Below are 24,658 nucleotides of genomic sequence, written 5' to 3' on the forward strand. Positions count from 1 at the left end.
GACGCATCTGGATTTCAACCAATGGGCAGTCACGTCACAATGTACGTCTGTTTTTTTTTTTTTTTTTAAGAATTCTCTTGTAAATAAACGAATGACAGAGACGTTGGTGAAACTGCTACCAACATATTAAATCAATAAGGAATCCATTTACTCGACTGTCTATTAAGGTAATGCTGCTTTAATGTTATCTGACTAGTGAAAGGCCGCGTTAATTCACACGGTGACTATCGACAGCGGCTGTGATGTGAGAAGTAACTGAATGACAAAGCAATGAAAGATTAGCCGCTAGTAGTAAAGCTAATGCTAACCGCTGACATTAACGAGACAACTGGTCAAACCGCACAGCTGCGTGACAACAACGTGTTAACGAAACTACGCGACACTAAAATAGCGAGCTGTTTACCTGCTGTCGGTACTTTTACCGCCTGTACGTATTTGACGTTAACGGTTAGCTTTCTCGTTTGTTATTGAGACGAGCGAGTGTATAGCATCACACTGATGTATACAGCAGCTATTGTCACCTTAGATATCCAATCCGGTGAATAAAAAAAGTGCTCTCTTTTAACTTATTATTTAACATATGTTTCTCATGCATTTCTTTCTAGGCTATTGTGGCAACGTTGATGTCACTCCTACCCGCCAGTTTGCTGCCAGCCAGTGGAGTCAGACTGTATTGTGCCACACAGGTAGCTTGTGGCCAATGCCACAGGCACGACCTGCAGAGAGAAGTGGACTATCAACCCAAGAAAGAGCTGTCAAGTTGGCCTCAACAGAGCTGTCCTGTCCCCTCGTGGCTGTTGGACTGAAAAGGGAGTGCCTGTGGATCCACTGACAGTAAAAGTTGTCATGTCGGAGTTAAATAAAGAGGTGGTGGATTTGGTTTGGGGCAGACCCTCCAGTGGAGGAGTGTCTGCCTCCATCTTTCGCAGATGGACCCAAGGTAATGATGCTTTGCCTCAGTGTGATGATATGAATGAAATAGTTTTTACAGGAAAGACAAAAAACAGGGATGTTCATCCATGTGTTGTGAGGAGCCATTTACACTGTTTGTTCCTCCTCTTTATCAACAGGTTGTTGGCCCGTGGTTAGTATCAATACAGCACATAATCATTCCTGCTCTAGAGTTTTCCCTGAATGTGGTTTTACATGCATACACTTGTGGGTTTTATAATGTGTGCAGGCAGAAAGTGTCATTTCACAATGCTGTGAATGTATTTATAGTTACTCTGTTGACACAACTTTTTATTCTGTCTTCATCGCAGGATTTGTTTTTAGTGAGAATGAACAAACGGCACTGGAGCAGTTTGAAGGAGGGCCGTGTGCTGTCATTGCTCCTGTCCAGGTATGGTCTAGTGCAAACTTTAGTCTTAATGTCCAGCATGTTACCTAACAGAACTGAGCCCTCACACGTCCCACATGCTCAGTGGGTGGATGTGCTTTAAACTGTATAGCGAAAAGGGGAAAATGTGTCTTGTTGATCGTAGTATATTAAGAAATTAAATGATTTCTGTTAGTCTATTAAATGCAGACTATGGACAAACGATACATAGGAGGTGTAGCATAGCAGCAGGAATATTTTCTGGCAGATGTGGAGGCTTAGTTTGTGTTTCTTTGCAGGCTTTCCTCTTAAAGAACATTCTCTTCAGCAGAGAAAGTTCCAACTGGAGACAGATGACAGGTACATTGTCCAAATAAAAATAAACCGTTGTTTTTTTTGTTTTTTTTGCCGAGTTGTGTGGCTTGTTAAATTGAGCATGTTTTATGCTTCTGTTTGTCAGAGGAGGAACAGAAAACAGCATTGTGTTCCACTCTGAGTGAAATCTTGGAGTCTGCCTGCTCCAGCCCCTCCACAGGGTTCTGCCTTGTGACCTGGGCCAAGGGACAGAGCCCACATACTAGCACACATACTAACACGCAGACACAGACACAAACACAGTCGCAGTCACAAACACAGGACATGCCAGAGCCAGAGAGCAGCCAGCCGCCACAGGAACAGCAACCCAGTGAGTCCTGCGTCTGTCACATTCCCACATTACAAGCAAAATTCAGAATAACAGTGCACAAACATATTAATGTTTACTTATTTACCCAAGCCTAGTCTGTACTATTAATCACAATAATAGTAATGTTGATGACTAACTATTTGACAGTGTGGAGTTCCTGTGTCATGCTCTGATACTACAGTGTGTTTTTACTTGTGTCTAGCTGCTTTGGCTGCTGAGGACCTTGGCTTTGAGCGATTTCACAGTGTTCTCCAGTAAGTAACACTTCATATTCTTACTGTAGCCAACACCTTGCATCTCATACTCATGACTGTATATAATAATCTTGCACATTAAATAATATTGTGTCTTCTTAGAGAGATTAAGACCTCACAAATCTTTGCTTTACAATGGCCAATATGCAGTACCGGGACAGAGAACTACATATTTCTCAGAAGACATTCTCAGCAGAGGGGAGGAGAAGAGGGGTGCTATTTGATTCATCTAGTCTGCAAGAATTGGCTTTCACATTGAATTAGCTTTTTCACTCTGCTCACAAGTTGACGACTCAGCACTTTCACTGATTGCCTAATAAAAAAAATAGAAAAAAACTACCTCTCACTACCTTACTTGCACACATAATGTCTGTCACACACACACAAACTAAGTGAATGCAAGGCTGCCTTTGCCAGAGGAATATTGAAATTTCATCACACAGCATTCTGGCAGCTGAGACCACAGTCAGCAAAAAACAGTGCTGACTCACAGTAAAGAAGTGCATGCTAAACTAAGACAGACAACTCCACTACCGAGCTTTCCAAGGTGGAACAAAACAGGGTAGTGTCTCTAAATAGACAGGATCAGATTTTTCTTTGATGTATTTTATTGATTTCTGCCCTATTGCGAAAGTTATCTTTACTAACCTGACATGACAGATACAATTAAGACATCAGTCTCATTGATCCCAAAACCCAACAAATCTTTTGAGTGTTTCATAAATCAACTTGATGTTTGTCCCCTTCCTGCAGCAAGCGGACTGTAATGTCAGTATCTGGTCTCAGAGAGGAGGTGCTGTCTCTCTACCACACCTGGAGGGGGTGCTGTGGAGTCTTGCTTTTCCTCTACTCTGTCATTCTCGCCAAGGTAGTGGAAAAAAAATGGCTAGCTCGAGATATGGATATATATATATTAAATACTGATTAGAAATTATGAGATTGGTGATGTTGTCTCTGCTATATTTCTTAACTAATTTGAATGAAGTGATAGTTTGATAAAACCTTTTAGTTTTAACCTGAAATACAAGGTTTTTTTCTTTATTATTAATGGACATGTGATTGTGTTTTGTTATTTTAAGTGTTTTTCCTGTGTATTACATAATTGGCCAAATCCTCTCTCTTTAGGGCATAGAGAATATCAGAAATGAGATTCAGGACACAATGGAGCCTCTCATAGACCCTGTGCATGGTCATGGCAGGTACAAAAACACCTCTTCATCACACTTTTTTATCAATTAGCTGACACAGGAAATTCCACATTACGGAAAAATAATTTTTTGTGTGATAAAAGGGAACTGCAAATCTTATGTTGTCTCTAGAATTCTTGATGTCTCCTATCTTATCTGTCTTTTCAGTCAGAGCCTGGTGAACCTCCTTGTAACTGGTCATGCTGTCTCTAATGTCTGGGATGGAGACAGGGAGTGCTCTGGCATGAGTAAGACTTTACTGAAGTTACTGCATGAACACACAAACATGCCATATTCACACAACAGACACATGCACACATACCACACTGACAAAACTCTGTTTTGTGGCCCCATATTTAAACCATATCCACCAGAGGGCAATAATTCTTATATACCACAGCAATGCACAAAAGGCCAAATTGATTCCAGTTTGACATAATCTAACAAATTCTCATTTTCTTGCTCTTTTTTCTCCCTTTCTTGTAGAACTACATGGTATTCATAAGCAAGCATCAGTTGGCTTTCTTACACTTATGGAATCACTACGCTACTGCAAGGTACAGAGGTTCACACAACACATTTTCTGATGTTTGTTCATGGAAAATATGCAAGGGATTTATAGATTTTTATTCTTTGATGAAGACTCACTATGAAATGGACATCCATTGTATAAGTTGGGAGTGCTAGGAATACAAAAAAACACACAAATGCTCAGTGTTGCTTCTGACTTTTAGATGTGAGACATATCCAATATTTGAGCACAAACCACTGTGAGAGCTCCCGTGTGAAAATATGTGTTTGGAAGGAACAGTTAGAACAGACTAACTCTAAACTCTCCAGTCTCTCTCTCCCTACACATGTACTGAAACACACATTTACTAAAAATAGATCACAAAAGAGATTTATAAATACGTATGACGTGACACATTTTAGTCGAATCTTGGCCATTTATCGTTGCCAACGTAAGCAAGCCCCAAAAAGCTGGCACTGAAACATACTAACAAAGTAAGCAGCTATAATAAGGTAATAGCAAGTAGATGGTTGCCAAAGTAACTAGAGGGCTGTTAAGAGTGATTTTTAAGAGAACAACCCATATTGAATAACCAGAGGTCTGGTTATATATAGGCTGTTTATTGTTTATCATGTATTGTTCTTTATATAGAAATCAAATTTAAACTGGATATGAGCCAGTTCAGTGACTAATAAGAGATGATCCAAGTGAAAATGAGTTGAATGTTAACATACTATACTTATGATTCGGTGAGGATCCAAAGAAGTAACACGCTGTTCATATTCTGTGTGATGTAACCTCTGCTCAAACATTAATGTACTTAATGAAAAAGACTTATATAAAACTTTGGAAATGACTGAAAATAGACATTCATTTGTTACACATTCCCTTTCTCTGTGTGCGTGTTTCAGGTTGGGGCATTCCTCAAGTCTCCAAAGTTCCCTATTTGGATCCTTGGCAGTGAAACTCACCTCTCTGTGTTTTTCACGAAGGCAAGTTCAATGCGCTGATCCATAAGCAACCAAACCCATATTTCATATCACAGACACACATTGTGTAATACAAGCCAGCCTCCTCAGCAGGTCAGAAAAACCAAAATATGGAATGTGCTAAAAGATTTAATATAGTGCAGGTCAGATATCAATTTTGGGGGAAAAAAGAGACATGGGAGGGGAGGGGAGGGGAGGGGAAAAATGAGAGCTGAAGATAGTCATATATGGCCAGTGCTCTTTCTTGGCTTTTTCACCTATCCCGTATTAAGAGAAAAAAAGATTAGATTCCAAAGAAGAACTTAAGAACTACACACACACACACACACACACACACACACACACAGAAATCTTCATGCTCTCTCTTTCTTACTCACGTGCACACAAAAAGACACAATTTAAGTCTCTCAACCATCTGTGATCAACTAAACAATGTGTCCTTCATAATATATGACCATGATGTAAACCGCTGAATTTGGACTCCAATGAGAGCCTCCGTTTGCAGGATAGTTCTGTCTACCTTCACTGCCAGGTTTTATTTAAATAATATGAATCAAACATTTTTGTTATTGTACAAAGTTGTCCCAGGTAAGAACCGCCAGAAATAACAGAACCAAGTCACTCACAGCTTCTTTACTGTAATGATGTTGGACTTTCCATTGACTCCCAAGAAATGTTAAAATTGGACAAATTAGACTTAAATTTAAAAGCAGATTAGTTTGATTAATGATTAAGCATGGAACAACCATTTATTTTAGATAAATGTTAGAAAGGAGATGTTAAAGGATTAGTGTGTAGGATTTGTGGCATTTAGCGGTATAGTTGTGGATTACTACCCCCTCCACTCATCCTCCTGTTACCCTTAAGTGTGAGGGAGAAACTACATAGCCTTGAATGTTTAGTTTGACAGGTGTGGGCTATAGAAACATGTCATACTTTATGGATGAGGACACGCAGCATCTGCAGATATAAGAAGCTTGTTCTAAGATAACAAAAACATAACAATACTTTCAGGTGATTGTGCAATAATGAAAACATGTTTATGCATAGTATATTCCCTTTCTGCCGTATTCTGTATAAGGAGCCCCCTAAAACTTACACAACAAAGTGATAAAAAGGTAGGACACTTGTGTCAAAAGGAGTGAGGATCTAGTCTCTTTCAGATTTTTCTGGGTCATTTCTCTGCTTTAGTACTTAATCACATTGACAGCAGTTTGAACGGTTCACTCACTTGCCTAGTGTCTGTTCTCTTTGTTGTTTAGAATTTGGCTATTGTTTACATGTCATTATCACAGAACAAATATCCCACCCACTTTTAAATGATAGTAATATTCAGGCTAGAGTGCAATGAATGACTGCTCTTTACAAGTTGCTGCATTCTGGCAGGCTTGTGTTTGACAAAACTGTGATGTAGTATTTTGTGATGGCTCAAGGGTTTATTCTGCAGCACTGAATCTCAGAGTAGTGTGAAAGAAGTTACAGCCCAGGAAACAAAACTGGAACCGAGTTCATGACTGTGGTCAAAATGCAGGTAAAGTCCCTTCTTAAAAGGTTCAGGAAAAAGAGCAAAGATATCCTGTTCCTACAGCAGCAACTCAGATGCACACCGCGCATGTGTGTGCAGACATACATGCAGATTGTAATTGGGGTCAGCGCCGCTCTTGTAACTTTGAGAGAAACTTTGGCTCTTGGTATATGCATGAGTCATCGGATCGCTGTGCTAGTGTGGATGCATACACATGCATGGGTACACACTCACCCAGTTTGCGCTCAAACACGCATGTTTATCATCACTATCTGCGAACATGTAATATGATATATTACTATGGCCTGTGTGCTAAAGCTGGCAGGTTTGATTGTAGCTAATCGATTCTCCCTGCTGTTGTGAAAATGGCACCAGAGATGCAAAAAAAAATCCCAGGCAATCATCTCCATCATAACGCCACTCCCTTAATATACCATTGATTAAAAGCTCAGTTACATGCATTAAGCTCAAAGCCTGCTAGCCGAGTGGATCATATGTTGGCTCACTGATGACCCAAAGTCGTCATGCATGTGCTGATGACTTACCAATTGTAAAAACTCCCCCGGCGCTGGTGACATGTTCACACACACACACACACACACACACACACACACACACACAGTCCAACTCTTTCACACACATTCCAGAGCACAGGGAACCTAATCCTGATTAGCATTAGTGTGTGTGTGTGTGTGTGTCTGTGTGTGTGTGTGTGTGCGTGTGCGTGCGTGTGTGTGCGCAGATTCAGGTAGATGGCTTCCTGTAGGGAATGTGATTCCAGAGTTCCCATCTGGATCCATTTGTCCTGCTGGAACACACTTGAACACACACATGCATATGTACTGACGCACATGGTTGACGCTATACCATGCCGGCGCTACAGCTTTGAGCCCAAGTTGAAGGGGTAAGACGTGGGGCAAGAGGACTCAGCTGGTAGACTTCACTGAGTATGACCCTGTCCTCATTGACTGACAGTCTATCTTTAGAGCTAATTTGCAGCACTGTGAGATTTCCCAGGCTTCGTGATACAAAAATACACGCTACCTGGTTATGTAGCTTTTAGCTCCGATATAGAGCCTTCCCGACAAAAGCAGAAAACCTGATCCCAGCCTCTGATGTGTCAGCGGCTCCTTCTGTCTGCCATTGGGGACGGGTGTGTATTCCCCCGAGTCGCTGTCAGTGTGTGACTGTGGCTTTCAGACCATCAGCTTAATAGCATTAATGTTTTTATCTAATCTACCTACACAAAAGCCATTCCACCATCTCTGATCCCTACCCACAACACCCCCCACACTCTCTCTATGTCCTCTGTTGTATTAATGTGTGTGTCTATGTGAGAAAGAGGCTGAGTGTGTATAATGGCATGTAATGGGATCTGTTTTTGGACAAGAGTTTCTTAGACGCCAGAGGATGGAGAGAAAGGAAGAAGGACAGACAGAGAGTGAGGGAGAAGAGGGATGGGATGATGGATGAGACGTATCATGCAATATGTTTAAAAAAAGGATTCTTTCTTCCTTCCTTTCCCCCCTCTTGTCTTTGAAGTAACTATCCACTCCAGTGCAGTAGGTCGGTTGCCCAAGAAAAAGATTCCCCAGTGCACCTCAGCCAACCTCTTCAGATTATTGGTCCCTTATGGGAAGGAAACAGGAAGAAAGGAAGGATGCACTTTAAAAACTGGTGCAGTGGTCACTCAGGAAAGGCGAGGGGGGGGGGATCCTCCTGTGACATTTCTCATAGCTCTTTACTCTCCTCAATGAGTGATGAGGTTCACAGCCTGTGTCTCTGCTTCTCGAGGGAGTTACAAGTGTGTTTTTGTGTGTGCATATGTGTACAGTAGTCCTGTTCGGGGTCAGTGATTTACTAGGAGGGAGAGCAGCCGCTGTGGCGCTTTGCGTCCCATAAGACTGTTTCTGTCTGCACACATACGCAAAATGTTCTTCAAGGGGGCAGGAATTTAAAGCACAAGTGTGCAGACAGATAATGTAGGTCAGTTTCCTTTAGTGAGTCTTTATTGGCATAACCACAGTGAATTTAAAGCATCGCCAAGAGGGCTGGACTGTATTGCTATCAATATCATTATATTAATAAAATATTCAAAATTAAGACTAAATTACTTTTCTTTTCCAGAGCGTTTGACTGCATCCCACAGCCTTCAGATGATAGAATTTGCTGAGGTGTCAAAGCTAGATGAGTTTAGAATATTATATTAATAACGAGTCTCCAATAATTCAATAATATCACATCAAGCTATGGCAAAATCAGGCATAATATTTGTAAAACAAACAAAAACAACCAATTTTTTTGTTGTATAATCACAGCTTGGTCAGAATAACACATGATCATATCAACACAGTATGACACTAGTGAGTTCATAAACAATAATACTGAATCATCCCCCAAGATTACTGAAAGGTAGCTGATACAAGACAAATATTTAATGTGCCTTAACAGGACTAGAGTATGACATCAGACGGTTGTACTTTCTGTTAAAGAGGATTACTTTCTGTTCTTTGCATAGTCAGAGGGCGCGGGCCACACACAAACACAAAATAACAAAGCGGTGTACATTAACAGTCATTAATAATCTGTGTCAGGTCAAACCAAAGGCCATTGTAATAGGATGAAAAGCCGTCTGTGTCAGTGTGTGTGTGCTGTGTTATTCTTCCTTTTCCCATGTGTGTCGTTCGCTGTTATAGGACCCATCATTACGCTATATAATATCCTCTAGTGTCTCTTCTCTTTTCTGGTAAGACACAGTCTTTCACAGCCAAGACAGCTCCATAAATCATTACTTTGTCCTGTCTGTCACACCTGAAACACACACACACACACACACACACACACACACACACACACACACACACACACACACACACACACACACACACACACACACAAACGTACAGTAGATACTACACATACTCTGTATGTAGCAAGAAGGATAGGTTTTCCATTGTTTTCTGTACTTGTAATCACATGGGACACAGGCAAGTTAAGGTGAACAAAACAAACACATACAGTACAAGCACACATACACTCTGCATAACAAGTCCTCACACAGAGACTCCCTCCTCAGCTTGTCATGTAGTGAGTCTGTCGCTGCCTGCTTGGAACAAGGCAGGAGACACTGTCCGAGACCTCTGCTTTGTTGTCTCGAAACCGATCCCTTCAGACGCACTCTATGGCCACTCAGAGCCTCTCAGCACACACAATAGCCTTATGTGTGGACCGGAGGGAAAGAAAGAGTAACTCTAGCAAAGTACTATGCCTACCTGTCTTTCCTGAAGTACCTACCTGCATGAGGAGATAAAGGATGAAAGGGGGGAGGAAGAATGGATGAAAAAGTCAAGGGTGGAAGGGCAGGAAATACTCCAAATCTGGAGTAGCTACTTAGCACAGGAAAAGGCAGGTAAAAAGGAGTACAACTGGGTAAGAGAAAGGGCAGGAGAAGAAAAAGGCCCACAGGGGTCGAGAGACACTAAGTCTAGCGAGGAGAGAGAAGAGTAGAAGTGTAGATGGCTAGAGGTGAAAGCTTAGGCAGTCGTCCGTAGAGTTTGATACTTTATCTGCTGTAGGAGTGTGTGACGCAGGAAATCTGGTCTGATGAGAAACACACATACATATGTGTATGTTTATCGTGCGTACAGTACAGTCTCATTTGATCATATGCTATAAGACAAGCCTGGATGTGTCGGTAGATGTGTCGTAGATCTGACGTTACTGAAAAGACCATGATGCTCACACCAAACATTTACATTGTTTGCTCTGAAAGTAGACATTTTTGACCTCAGTGAATGTATTCTTGGTTTTGTCCAGAGCAAATGTTCCGCATTACTTTGTGTTTTTAAGTCCTCAGGGTGGTGCGTGTTGCTTTTTCTTTGTTCCTATGTAGGGTAGCTTGTTGTTGCACGGTTAAGGTCGGACTGCGGGGATTGGAATGTGCTCCTTGATTTCATAAGGCACACTTACAAGTGTGTGCCATTGTACTGTATCTCTGCGTGAGCATGAGTATTTGTGCAGATTGAACAAACTGAATACCAGCTTGTTTTCCAGAATAAGCAAACAAATTTTGGCAGCGGACAGGCCTAATTACTGCACAGATTTCCCTCTTACACTGACACACGCACCAATATTGTAACACAGTGAGACTGAGAGGAAAGACACGTTGAAGCACCAAAACACACACTTACACACACACACCTTCCCTGTGGAGTGTGTTAGCTCCATGACATGTTTTCCAACTCAGCAGCGTCTTCCTCAGGCCTCTAATAAAACATAGATCAAAGACCAGGCAGACCTGTCATCACGCACAGACACACACACACACACACACAATCACGTAATGTTTGCTGCTATTATGTGTGCCTGTGTTGTATGATCTTATGCACACGTGAGTCTCTGTCTTTTCTTCTCTATGGGTTTATTAGCCTCATATTAACTTGTTTAAACTGGCAGTAATGGTATGTTTTGTTTTGTTTTCTCGGCTGATGAACACTTATGAGCAGTTGTCTTCTGGTAAAGTGTTGACATCCTGTAACTGTGTATTACCAGGTGATTTACACACACTGTGTCCATCCTGCTCTGGAAGATAATAAATTGTGTTAACCAAGCTGTGGCTCACGAGGCACATTGGACCAGCGGCAGCAGGCTTATATATGGCAGACTAAGATCGATTAAGCCTCTCATCACTTCGTGTTTTTTTTTTCTTAGTTCAAGTATACTGTTGTAAGAGTGTAATATAAGTTCAAGTTACAGTTTTTTTTCAAAACAGTTCATGTTTCATGTCATTGTTTCTCCTACAAGTAGTGAGTTTGTCTTCAGACTGCCGTCGACAGCTCAGGAACTTTTTTTTAGCGCTTTATTCCTCCTGGGGCAGCAAAATTAGCCTCGTCCACCCCTGTAAGTGAAACACAGACATATCTAGCTAATGACAAATCTACCGTCAGATTTATGGAGCCTGTAATGTTAACATATCAGGACCCTGCAATTCTTTGTGTGACAGAACAGTGTGTGAGCCGCTCTGTGCCTGTTTTTCTTCTGCATCTGAAGAGCTGGCAGCTGGGAGTCATCTCTTCTCGATGTGTCCCCCTGAACCCCCTTCTCTCTCCCTCCCTCTCCCTGAGTAAGCCCCGAATACAGTAATAAGTGGACCATGAAACCCTAGCAGCCTGTACGGATCTGAGGCTCAAGCTTTTAATAAAGGCCAGCTAAAGGAGATGAGCAGGGTTCATTTGCTCTCCAAAAACATTGTGTGTTTGTCCAGCACTTCGTTGTCACAAATACACACCCTCCCTCTCTCACATGGAAGAACATTGCGAACCCTCTGACTCACGCCTACACAGTCGAATTAGTGTGTGCGAGACAGCTAAGGCTGAAAAGCCATCTTTTTTAGAAGTATCTAATGTCATCCTTTCTCGGAAAAGTATTCTTAAACTTCTCTAAAAGGTTTTTTCATGCAAGATATTTTCATGGCACTAGCCCTTGCACTCCTCCTCATTGTTTGCTTGCTATGTTGTTTATTTGGAAACTGATGGTTATCCAGCTGTTTAACTTGCTCCAAGCTGTGCACAAGATCTGACAGTAATGCTTCAAAATAAGCAGATAAGAGAAGGCCTAAGAAGTCGTTCCTATCCAATGAGATCTGTCACAAGTCTCTAGGTTTAGAGTGTTTAAGAATTAGTATGCTCAAGACAAACATGTTAGCTCAATGTGTCGTCCAACCACATACGAAGGCGCATTCAAAGGCTGCCGTCTTGTCGTCCTTGATCTCTCTCCAGGAGCTTTGTGTCCATTTCTATTTATTTATTATTTCAATCTGGTTAATCTTACACATGAGGATGACTGTGCACAGTTTCTCCTCCATGGCCTTCACGTTGAAAATGGGGAGAAGTACTCATGTGAAAAATGAAGTTCAGACCTCGCACATGGCAAAACCTCTCGTATTCATTTTAGAAGGTTACAAAAATTGTCAATTGACTGCCAGATTCCCATTTTAGATAAAAGAGGGGTTTTCAGATGTTGTTAGATGATCTCTCTAGCACTTTGTCTGAAGTGAGTTGATGTCTTAAGTTAAATGTTCATTTAATCAGCCTTTACAGTCAAAAGAGCCATGCCCCCCCCCCCTGATTTTTGATGTCCCTGCCAACACTACTCTTTCTAAACCTCACTAACAAACAAACACTGTATAGTGTGTCATAAATCACAGGGCTGTATATGTAAGACTCGATTTCCTGATTGTGTGTTTTGAGTGAAAACAAGCCGTCTAACTTTATCAGCAGATCAGTTAATAACCCAATGGATTCTGGTGATTGCCTGTAGATTGCATGGTCTCACACGCACGCACACATACATGTACAGTGTACATTAGCAGTGCATTACACACTGCTGCGGTGGGTGGTACTGCATGTTGAGTGAATTTCCAGTGTGTTGCGTATTAGTGCTGCTAAACCTTGTCAAGGACAATCAAAATCTGTTGGCTGTTAGCAGATCTAGATGCTTGGTGCTTCATGCTGCGTTGTTCTAGTGTTTCAACACGGATGAAGTCATATTCTGCAACAATGCGATCTAATTCTTCCTCTCCTCCCTGCTCTATCTCTCTGTTCTCTGTCTCCCCACTTTAGTCACAAATCTCTGTGTGGTCATTTTTAGGTCATGTTGTCATGCCCTTACATTATTCTTTCCTCTCTCTCCCAATTCCTATCCTTCTGTTTCTTCTCCCTTGCTGTCTCTTTATAGGAGATGTCCCTGGTAGGCCCAGAGTCTCCATCAGAACAGGCAAGGAGGGTCTTCCAGTCATTTGATCCTGAAGGTAAATAACAAGCGTGTGTATCACGTACAGTATTTTGCGCACATCATCATTATGTTGCCAGTGATTCACACACATTACCCCCTGCGCACTTGTTTTTATAGACCGTGGTACTTTATTTGCTCATTACCACACCAGATTTATGAAAATCCTGGCACACAGATGTACTTTAATTAATCCAAACTTTCATTCTAACACAGCTACACACCAGACACTGAGCAAACAACGTCCTCACCCTGTGTTCTTTCTCTCCCCTTCTTCCTGGTTGAGCAGATGCATTTATAACCTCCATTGCCCTCCTCGCCTCTTCTTTCTTGTTTCCATTATTTTCTTGTGCAGGCAGAACGAGGGACTGTTCCCCCCCTCTCATCTCCACTGTTGTTGTTTACGTTGGTGAGATCAGCTCCTCTTACAGCTGAGTCAACCACCCTGCTCCTTCCCTCTCCATCTCGCTTTCCTAGACGTCCATTCTTATCACTTCCAGTGTGACTGGGGTAAAAGGCGAGGGGAAGGACACACAGAGCGAGACAATGATGATAGGAAGTTAAAGAGAAGACAGACTGAAAAATGAATTAAAGGTCGGAAGTTTATGTATCCTCGAGATTATAGTGCGGGATGTTTCTGTGCGTTCATAAGCACTTGGACACATGAAACTGAGAAATGATGAAACATTTAGTCTTAACATCAGCAACGGAATGTTTTTCTTCTTCTGCCGTGGACAAGAACAAGAGCGAGGTCAGAGAGCTACAGAGATATGGAGCCACACTCAAGATATGAATATGTTAACATCACACACTCTGAGCAATCCATGTCGCAAGAGTGTTCAGCTGAGGATTAATTTTTATGTGTATTTATTGTAAAGTGAAGTGTGCCATCCTCGTCGCCATAAACAACAATATTTTTTATCTGGCTTCTTGGAACAGCGTGTTGTTTTGTAGAGATCTACAACCGTGTGTGATGTAATGCAGTCTTGCCTGCTCGGACGACTTCGACAACAAATATGTAGATATAACAGCCTGTTTTTTTTTCTCCTTGTTCTTTATCTGTCTTTTCCCATTGCTCGAAATACCATTTTTCTTATTCTCAAATCTCTGCTATCATCTGCCAGGACATTCTGAGAGCCATATGGTCTTTTTCTTTCTCACACACACACACACACACACACACACACACACCCACACACACAACGCACGCAGAAGCCATAGTAGGTGCATCCACAGACATAAATGTGCACATGCAAGGAGTATGTACTGTATACACACATGCCGTAGCCAGCAGCAGCAGCACATTTGAGTGCTGTGTAAAAAAACTCATAAATCTGTCTGTGTCATATGTAGAGTCAGCACGGCTCCCTGTGTTGTGGAAAAAGGGCGCCAGACGCATTCGCGCATGCAATGACTCACCAGACATACACACAGCAGCCCACGCTCTCATCGTGTTTTTTAATATTTTAGGTTTGTCATAGTCCCTGTGTAAAGTGTGTGTGTGCACGCGCGTGCGGTGTATGTGCCCTAGCTGTCAAACTATCAATTGTTACACCGAGAGAATAACATCTGGCATTGAAGACGCCAGATTAAGATGCTCGAGAGCAGACAACCGAAGCACTCGTTAGTAAATCTTCTTCACAGTGCACCAGGGGTTTATGTATGTTCCAAACAACAGGCCACACAGGCTTGCATGTTTAAAAGAGACAAAACTGTAAGAGCCCGGACACACGCAAATACTGTTTCCCACAAAGCCACATGTTAGTGTTTAAAAGGTTCTCCTCTCAGGTAAAGCAATCATCACAGCCGTGGAATGTAGGTCAGAGAGAAGAGACAAGGTGTGTGTGTGGTTTTTAGTTGTGTCAGATGAGTTAATTCTTCAGGGCCTGTGATGTAAATAGTGCTTGTGCCATATGTGTGTGGGTGAAGGCGTCCCTTTTTTTTTTTTTTTAAACTAAAGCCTGTATTTTAGGTTTTATCCAGGGTCAGCCAGTGCATCAGTCTCTCTGTCTCTCTGTTTCTGTCTCCAGATAATGGCTTCATCCCGGAGTCTCTGCTGGAAGACGTGATGAAAGCCCTTGACCTTGTCTCTGAGCCTGAGTAGTAAGTGCTTGCATGTTCAAGGTTTTATGTTTGTGTGTGTAATTCAGCTTGTGTGTGTGTGTGTCTGTGTGGCACCTGTAGAGCTTCTAAAGTTCTAACTCCTAAGTCACGGCCAGGCCAGGTCAGCAGCTCCGTACTCATGTTTCACTACTAGGCTACTATAACGTAAGACCAGAGAGAGTCCACTATAAAAGCACAGGAAGAAAGAAAGGGCGAAGGAGAGTCCGAAACAGAGGCTTAGAGGGAGATCATTAACAGCAGGAAGAAAGACTGAGAGAGGGAGGAAACGCTTTAAAGTGCCGCTTCAAACAGAAGCACGTTCTCATCTGTGGAACAGTAAGTCCTAACGCTGCAGCCGTGGGCCTGGCCAAATAACTGGACCACTGATCTGCTCTGCAGACCCCCAGATGGGCGATACATCACAACAAAACACAGCAAACTGGGGCGGGGGGGCTCCCAGTGCGAGCAGGCGAGTCTCATTCCTTACCACACAACGAGAGACTTATTGCAGGGATTTCTCCATGTGAAAAAAAATCCACGTTTTTAGTGTTTGGGAAGGAAAAAGATTAATAGGAGTGTCTAGAAGTACTAAATTGAAAACTTTCATCACTCGTGGAAGATGAGTGCAACGGTTTTTGTGTTGCCTGGGGCTTTTTCTACATACAGTATCATATGACCTGTGGCCATCAGCTGCTATCATTTGTGGTAACTTTGTGGACACTGACTGTTTTCAGCTAAAGTCAGGATACAGCTCCAAGCAATTCGTCCCTTGATCGCGTGTGTGTGTAATTACATTTAAATGTCAAGTTTAAAAAAAAAAGAAAACTGTTAATCCACCAAAACAAAATGCAGAGGTACTGTATTTTCCAACAGTTTAACTATTACATAATCATTCTCTTAATTTGTAAACTACATCTGATGCATAATGGCATCAGACACATGAACTGATCAAAATATGATTTAATTTCAGTGTGAAAAGAATACAATGAAGTGTCCTCATTCCCATATATTTATAATTATATTCAGTTATGTCTATATAGCATATCCAGCATATCCACCCAGTGTCATTCAATAATGTTTTCAAGCGATATTGACAGATTGAATTCGGACAAATTAAAGCAAATGTGACACTAAAACAAATAAAAAATATTCACATGTTGTTATTCCTTTCTCACCATTTGCCTGTATGCAACTTGTAATGAAGACAATGCACAGTGACAAATGATAGATCCAGACCAGTCTGTAAAAACATCAGCTGACTGCAATATATCACGAACAGAAGGATGGATTAGACACAACCAATAACTGTGGCACTTAGGCATTTGCATGCACCATCGTCTCATGTCTAGTCCATGATGAAGTCATATACAGTCATTTATTGATCCCCGATGAAACGTGTACTTTTCTCACTGCTCTGCAAAGGGAGCAGAATGCCTGGCTGTAGAGCATCACATTTGATAAATCCAGATCTTTTTTTTAGAGATTCAGTGTGTTGGTCAATGACATTTGAGCAAGGTCACTGTCTGCTCTGCGTGCTATCCTGCCACACACACTACATGTATAAATTGATAGGTGAAGAAACGATCATTGCCTTCCCTCTGGATCTCAGCGTAAGCCTGGCTTCTCTCCCCACTGCCTTAAAAGGGCAATCTGACCAGATTTTTTTTATCACGGTGGAATAATGATAACACTGATCTAACACGCAGGAATGTCTGGAAAGAGGTATGTTTAGCTGTACCACAGTATTCATGAAAACATGCACGCACTCACCAAAACACACGTCATTTCCACAAAGTGGAATGAGATCATCGTGAATTTTACTCAGTTTTTATACAGAAAATGTCACTCTTATTTTTTTGGCTGATCTTATGGCTCCTTCCAGCTTATCTCTCTTTTTTTTTTTGACCTGCATATTCCTTCTTTTGGTTTTCTCTCTCTGGATTTCTTGATCTGTTTCCCTCTCCTCACTTTTTATTTACTTCCTTTCCTATCTGTCTCTGTGCCTTCTCAGTGTCAGTCTGGTGAAGAGCAAGCTGGATCCGGAGAGTTTGGGCATAATTCTTCTGGGCCCGTTCCTGTTGGAGTTTTTCCCTGATCAGGTATGTGCATACGTGTGTGTGCGCAAAGGTGGACTTCCACTCCAGAGACGCAAACACAAACAGGATGACATATACCTTCTACCAGCCATTCAATCCACTCAACACAGTTAAAACACACACCCACAACAGTCGCACATACTGTACGGGTGACACTAATGTCTGTTTTACCAAGCACATGTGTAGTGCTGTTTTAGCAAATCAAAGGTTTTTATGCCAAAAACATTCCTGTGGTGTCTCATGTGAAATGTATGCTTGTGTTCACCCATCATATGACGTTGTTTGCTGAGAAGCTTAGAAATAGTGGTTAAAAACTCCTTTTATGAGCCAGAGCGAGCGAGGGAGAGATAGAGGGGAGCTGTGTTAAAGTGATCAGGGCTTTAGGGACTTGCCAGAGGAATGGCCCCCGAGCCGCAAAGAAATTATACTACCATTAGCCAACTGGACACACACACACTCAGACACATGTGGGATTGGGGTGCGGGTTAGGGTTTCATATAGGTGTACGAGCACGCGAAGCTGGACACACTCTCAGACAACACACCCTATTAGCATTCTGCACCTTTACGCCAAAGTGTTTTGGCTCAGTGTCATTGTTCGTAGTGTTGGCTGCTTTCTGGTAATTGGAGTTCAGCTTTGCTTCAGTGCACAAATGCACACACACACACATTTAGATTTAACACTTGGGACTTTTGGTTGCCTGTTTAACTTTTTTGTTCAAGAATGTTCTGCCTCTGTGAGTCTTTAGCTCCATCTCTGTGAGAACAGTTTGCCCAGAAACTATCCCAACTACATTGCATGTTTTTTACTCTGCTCCCTGCCCTTGTTTTAGGATTCAGGAATCCCGGACTCCTTTCCCATCTACCATTACAATGGACTTAAACAGTCTAACCACAACGAGAGGGTAAGACACTGTTCCATGTTCTGTTTTTTCATAGCAGCTGATGGTCGTGGTTCCTTTTCATATTCTCTCTGTCGCTCTGCGTATTCCTTCTCTTCTTTTTCCTGTCATCATTCACTTACACGCACACACACAGTTGGAGACGGCCGGCCACTCCAGAATAAACAGTAGCTATTGCGAGCCTAATAGCCTGTCCATCCATCCAAAAACCCTGGCTTAGCCTCCTATTTCTTCAAGTCATTTCAACGCAGAGACCACTGTCGGCAACCTAGCCGTGATAAATGGTCAAACACAGGCCTATTAAGCCGGCTTAGTTTGATGAATGATTGTCAGTGGATGTGGCTGTGCAAAAGCCTATTACTCAGGAATATCACTTTCTTCATCTGTCAACTTTGTCTAGTCTTTTTCCATACCGCTACCTGAAAATGCAGGAATGGCACCACAAAAAGCTCACGCCTACACACACACACACACACACATATGCACATGGCAGCGAGGCACCTATAAGGTTGTGATGGCAATTCCATTCCCATAGCTCCAGATGGGAATAACAGACCTACAAACAGCAGTCCCCTGCAGCTGGTATATATATGGGTGTGTGTGCTGTGTGTGCACCTTTTTATGAATGTCTGTTGTGTCCTTGCATCCATCTTTTGCATCTCAACCCTGACCCCTTCAGGAGAGCTATCTTAAGAAAAGATTTATAGAGGCGACACCTGTCAAAGTTGCAGCAAGTGTTTAAATTTGTGTATGTCGTGTGTATTGATGTGTGTTCTCAGGTGGAGTATGTGGAGGGGACAGCTTTGGTGCTAGGTTTTGAGGACCCCATGGTTCGGACAGACGACACTCCAGTCAAGCGCTGCCTACAGACCAAGTGGCCCTACATCGAGCTGCTGTGGACCACCGACCGCTCCCCATCACTGAACTAGCAGTGACACAATCTGTGTGTGTGTGTGTGTGCGCGCGTCTGTGTATGTGGATGTGAATAAAGCACTCCTGCTACACACACACAGACACACACACCTCTCCAGCTCCCCCTCTGCACACTGACCCTAAAAGGTCAGCAGATCACAACGACTGACACACGTATAGGACGACGACGAATGAGAAAACACATAAATGCACACGAGAGACTGAGACACACATTGTTCATGGACTAAACAAACATGCCTGAGATCCATCCTGTCATTCTCACTCACACATTCCACAAAAGTGCAGACTCACCTTTTCAAATTCATGCTATTGTCTGTTCACCATGGCTTGTAATTGACACGCAGGATGTTGATGTGATTATTTAAAACAAAAACAAAAAGAATGACTGTTTATTTTTTAAAGCTCTGCTCTGTGCCGACACCTCTGCTACAGTTCAGCAGTGGACAGATAGTCACTGTTTAGCGAGCAAAACTGGTTTGGTTCAGCGACTTGAATGTGTCACCAAATCACATTCTGATCCATATGTACAGTCGACTGTGAAACACTACTGTTAATCCAGCTATAGGACTGTTTGAGGGAAAACCTACCAAAGCCTTCCACACACACACACACACACACACACACACACACACACACACACACACACACACACACACACACACTATCACACACACACACTATCACACCCATTTTACGGCGTTTACAGTGTAAAGGGACCAACCCAGACACAGAGAGCTGGAGATCTGAACAGGAGGTTTCTTCAGTGTTTTCACCAAGATGAAGCTGGTTTAGGTGCTTTGTGTGAATGTGCATGCTTCATGCACCACACTAGGATGGTTGGCCAAGTGCTCATGTATTTATTATCGCACTCAAAGGTTCTGGAATAAACACTTTTTTTGTTCAAAGTTTGTGTGGTTCAGTAGATTTTAAATCCTAGACATCCTCTCCTCCTCTGTGTGTTTTTTTTTTGTTTATTCTCATAAATATCACATACTGACCCGACGTTGGACAACCTCGGGTTTCAGGATGTCATAGGTCTGTCTGGATCCCGTCAACACTAAATCACACACTAACTTCTGTTTCCTCCAGAGACTCTAAATCAGTAATTCACTAAATCTCCAGGACACTAATGGTATTAATCGGTTTACAGAGAAGTACTCAAGTAATACCTCTCTGTAAACCGATTTATATATCTCATCATCACAATCTCCCCACATAATAAAGCTCCCCACATAATAAGGCATCCTAAAACAGTCCAAGAGTACTTAACTCAGTGTTTTATGTATTTGTTTATATCCTTGCTCCAGTATGCATGGGTGCACGGGAGTGTTGTAATATTGGCTGTGTGTGTGTCTAATGGATTTGTCTAATGGAGAAAGGGTGTGTGTCTAATCTGACGCAACAATCTGTTTAACTCTCTTCATGAGTTTGTAAAAAGAGAAGGGGATCGTGGGCACAGTGTGTAGAATATAAAGCACCACTGTGAGTGTGCAATAATCATCTAGACTGACCTGCAGTAAATCTGTGATCAGAACACACTGGCAGACGGACCTGAGCAGCATGTGCGCAAATGTGTGTATTCCTGGAAACTGGATATCTGTGTGAATTTTATTGGATCTAAGGGGGTGGAGAAAATGATTACAGATGAAAGTGCACACACACACACACACACACTAGTTGCCTGCCTGGCGTCACAAGAGGAATAGGAATATGTCTGCCACCTCACTTCATCATCATCACCATCTCTTTCGTCAGTGAGAAGAAAGTGAGCGTACACATCTGTCTCCTATGTGCTCATGTTTTGTGGTCTTTTTTTTTTCTCCCTCCCATGTTCATCTTAGATTTACATCTAAAACGGCTGAGAAAGAACAGACCCCTCTCTCTTACTCTTCTCTCTCTCACACACACACCATTGTTGCACAAAATGGATCAGGGAGATTGTTGAGGCTGAACCCATTTTTGTCTGAATTAAATGAAACAATAAAGGAAGGAGACAGGGTTACTGGAATGGATGGATGTAAGGAAATGTTTTAAAGGTGGAGAACAGAGCAGGTAGATGGTGTTGAGGCGAGAAACTTCTCCATCTGGCAGGTCAAGGTTTGTGTCCTTCCCGTACACTCTTTACCTCACCTTCTCACCTGGTTCTTATCAGCTCTCCTGACAGAAAACACACTCCAGTGCCACACTGACTACATGCAGTGCTGCTCCACTGCACTTTTACTACACTGTGTGGCTGGCAGTAGTGTTTCATTCATCAGTAATGTGCCCATAAAGCTTAGTTTAATTAAAACAAACTCCCTGAGCTGATAAACAGAAGATTGGAAGTTTGCCTGAACATTTGTGTCACATTCATTCATCTCCCCTCCTCTCTGCCCCACAGACACGCATGGAATATGAGTTTTTGATAGTCTTAGAAAAAAAGTGTGCTGGGCTAAATACATTAAAAAAACAGCCAAGTCTGGCCTGTCGCCTCTTTGAAACAATTTTTCATTGAAGGATATTATTTTCAGCAAGAGCACAGTGTGTTACCTCAGAGCTTTAAAGGGGGAAATCGCCTGGTGTTGAGTGAAGCGATGAGCGGGGCCAAACTGCCTGAACTCACACACACACAGCTCAAGAGATTTCTGCTGTAAGCCCACATAATAATTACTGACATAATTACAAGAGATTATTCTCACAGGGAGGAAATGCAGCTCTGTTTTAACGCCATGACTGAATAAGTCAAAAGTAGAAAGTGGTTCCATTTATGATCTTTTGTATTTGCGTGCGTACGCGCAAGGTCTTTGCGTGCGCCCGTGGCTGGAATTGTGTGAGGAGGAGAAGAGGTGGTTGTAAATCTCACTTGAATATTATTTATTGTTTCAGGTTTAAGCTCCCAAATTCGCCGCAAAAACGGTGTGTGTGTGTGTGTGTGTGTGTGTGTGTGTGTGTGTGTGCCATATAAGGAGTAGTGACGCGCCAGTCCCGTTGCGCGCTCAGATGTGGTCTGTGCCTTGCAATGTGTGTGTGTACATGTGTGTGTGTGTGTGTGTGTGTGTAGGGGGTAAAGTTTTGTGCAGAAGGCGGGGGCGCGGCTGTGTAGTCTTGTAGTTGAGACTCTGGACAGACCTGGTGGTTTCAGGGTGTCAGGAGGCAGTTCTGAGGGGGAGCGCAGTGATCCAGTGACAGCCAGTTGGCGGACTTAACCCGGGACAAACCTACCTCACCTGCACAGAGGAAACTCTCTCTCTCTCTCTCTCTCTCTCTCTCTCTCTCTCTCTCTGCTCTGTCTCCCAGTTCCCTCTCATTTTTGGGGGGGTCTTTTTGCGCAGCTGGCTGTTCTTTAGGGATGGAGCGTATGTGGGACTGTGTTTCCTCCGCTGGGATGTTTATTCTCGGGGTGCTGTCGGTGCTGTGGCCGGCGCTAAATGGAGTCTGGAGTTTTAACCTTTACGCAGAGCATCCTACGGTTTACAGGGGACCCGATGGAAGTTATTTCGGTTATTCTGTGGACTTCTACCAAGCTACCAGCGACAGCAACACGTGAGTGCCAACAGCAGGACTGAAGTTGTCCCATCAGGGTCCTGCAGGAGTTAAGATCTAATTCCACTTAAGCTATACCTGTACATTAGTTTCAACTATACTTTACACATCCAGAAAATACATTTAAGTGATCTCTGTAGCTACAGGTATGTCAAACTGTAATGAGGCTGAATTATGAAACAGAAAAGAAGCTGAGATGCATGAAGGAGACAAATGGTGCACCAACTGCACAAGTCTGCATGAGGTATTGCACACTCTCCTGCATGTCTTGCATGTACTTTGGTTTCTCTGTTCCCCCTCCAGGATCAGCGTGTTGGTGGGGGCTCCAAAGGCGAACACCTCCCAGCCTGGTGTTGTGGAGGCTGGGGCCGTTTACTACTGCCCCTGGCCTGGAAGCACTGACAGTTGCAGACAGATACCTTTTGACAATTCTAGTGAGTAACCTAAAAGCCTTTTTCAATTTTTGTTTCATGTCATGGATCAAAATGAATTCATAACGAGCCTCCTGGGGGCCCCACTGGGTATAAATCTGTTCTATAGCGTCCTGCCGTTATGGGACATGGCCAGGAATAACTTCACTGTTATATTTAAACAGATTGTGAGACATATGTTCAACAGTGTCATAGTTTTATGAGCAGTATTTTAGTGAATAACTGAAATAAAATTTAACAAGATCTCATTTCACAGAGGTTCAAGTGGATCCTTTTTAAAACCGTAGGTGGCCCCAGATTTGACTGCATTTGGAACCACTGGAGTTTCATAACCTGTGTGTCTGGTATGTGTGTGTGTGTGTGTGTGTGTGTGTGAGTGTGAGTTGGCACATGTGGTGCTCCGTGAAAAAGAGAGATAAGACATGTGGGTCTCATCAGCTTCATCTAACAAAAAAGGTGGCTGGCGGGTTTGCTGGTGCAAGCCTACATCATGTTGATTATGGTTTTCAATATATTATCATCAAGAGTAACTGTCCAATCAGTCTTTGTTTGTGCATTTAATGTCTCTGATGCACACTTTTCCATCCGAGTAGTAAGTGTGTGCGCAACAGTTAGATAGAGAGAGAGAGAGAGAGAGAGAGAGCAAGTGGGAAAGCGAAAGAGAGGGAGAGAGGGGGGGTAAACCGTATGCACATGGGAATTTAGTTCCCCTTCGGAAGAAAGGGGGATTGGGTGAGGTCTGCTTTTTATTAGATCTTGAAAATTTATCCCCGTCTCCATCCTCTCCCCTTCTCTCTCTCTCTCTCTGCCTCACCCTCTCTAAAACATTCTCTCCCAATTTTGTGAGACTTTCTGTCATCTTAGTAAAAAAAAAAAAAGAAAGACGGAGAAGGCACTGACCACATATAGCACAGTTAACTTTGGTGGAAGTGCTTCTGCCTTTTGAGGGCAGGAAGAACTAATCTACTGGACAGAATTCAGAGAAAGTTGTTAACATACTTGAAGATTAGATTGCAAAAGCTCAAGGAGAAAGTTTGTTTTTAGTTGTGGATGGAGCTGCAGCAGCAAGTGATACTGGCACGAGGATAATAGCAGAGAAGTGTCATGATATATACACCGCTGTTAATGAAGAAGCATGAACGAAACAAGTGATAGCAGATCAGCTGATGCAAGCAAGACCCTGTTTACTCTACCTGAACTAAAGCAAGGCTGCATGCACATGAGGGTAAACCCCCAAAGTGAGGACACTCTTCTTTGCTCTCCCTGAAGTTAATTACAGGTTACTTTTCACAGAGGGGTTAGTTTGAGTGTGAAGTGTTATTGGGGAAATTTAGGGTTTGGGAGAATTAGGAATAAACATAGAGGAACAGATGCATGTGCAGTCGTGTGTGTGTGTGTGTGTGTGTGTGTGTGT

At 42.6% G+C, this 24,658-nt stretch overlaps 2 protein-coding genes across 3 annotated transcripts in view; both read left to right on the forward strand.

Moving 5' to 3' along the window:
- The first annotated feature begins 48 nt into the window (after nt 1-48).
- Nucleotides 49-20,183, forward strand: mindy3 (MINDY lysine 48 deubiquitinase 3). Of its 2 annotated transcripts, none has more exons than XM_010756899.3 (16): nt 49-167; nt 606-940; nt 1,263-1,342; nt 1,618-1,678; nt 1,779-2,003; nt 2,206-2,257; nt 3,011-3,125; nt 3,383-3,456; nt 3,613-3,692; nt 3,931-4,001; nt 4,867-4,947; nt 13,205-13,277; nt 15,289-15,361; nt 17,373-17,460; nt 18,290-18,361; nt 19,138-20,183. In XM_010756899.3, the coding sequence occupies exons 2-16, from the start codon at nt 847-849 to the stop codon at nt 19,285-19,287; spliced, it is 1,389 nt and encodes a 462-aa protein (XP_010755201.1). In that variant the 5' UTR covers nt 49-167; nt 606-846; the 3' UTR covers nt 19,288-20,183. The 2 variants fall into 2 exon arrangements, with proteins under 2 accessions (XP_010755201.1, XP_027142063.1); XM_027286262.1 differs by lacking the exon at nt 49-167 and adding an exon at nt 237-427.
- A 112-nt stretch (nt 20,184-20,295) lies between these two features.
- itga8 (integrin, alpha 8) overlaps nt 20,296-24,658 on the forward strand; it is a 41,584-nt gene continuing 37,221 nt past the window's right edge. Inside the window, exons 1-2 of the mRNA XM_027286263.1 lie at nt 20,296-22,813; nt 23,117-23,247. Coding sequence (XP_027142064.1) covers nt 22,620-22,813; nt 23,117-23,247 — 325 coding nt within the window. The 5' untranslated portion in view covers nt 20,296-22,619. The remainder of the gene's footprint in view (nt 22,814-23,116; nt 23,248-24,658) is intronic.

This window comes from Larimichthys crocea, chromosome XIII (genome assembly GCF_000972845.2).
Source record: "Larimichthys crocea isolate SSNF chromosome XIII, L_crocea_2.0, whole genome shotgun sequence".
NCBI classification, from domain to species: Eukaryota; Metazoa; Chordata; class Actinopteri; family Sciaenidae; genus Larimichthys; species Larimichthys crocea.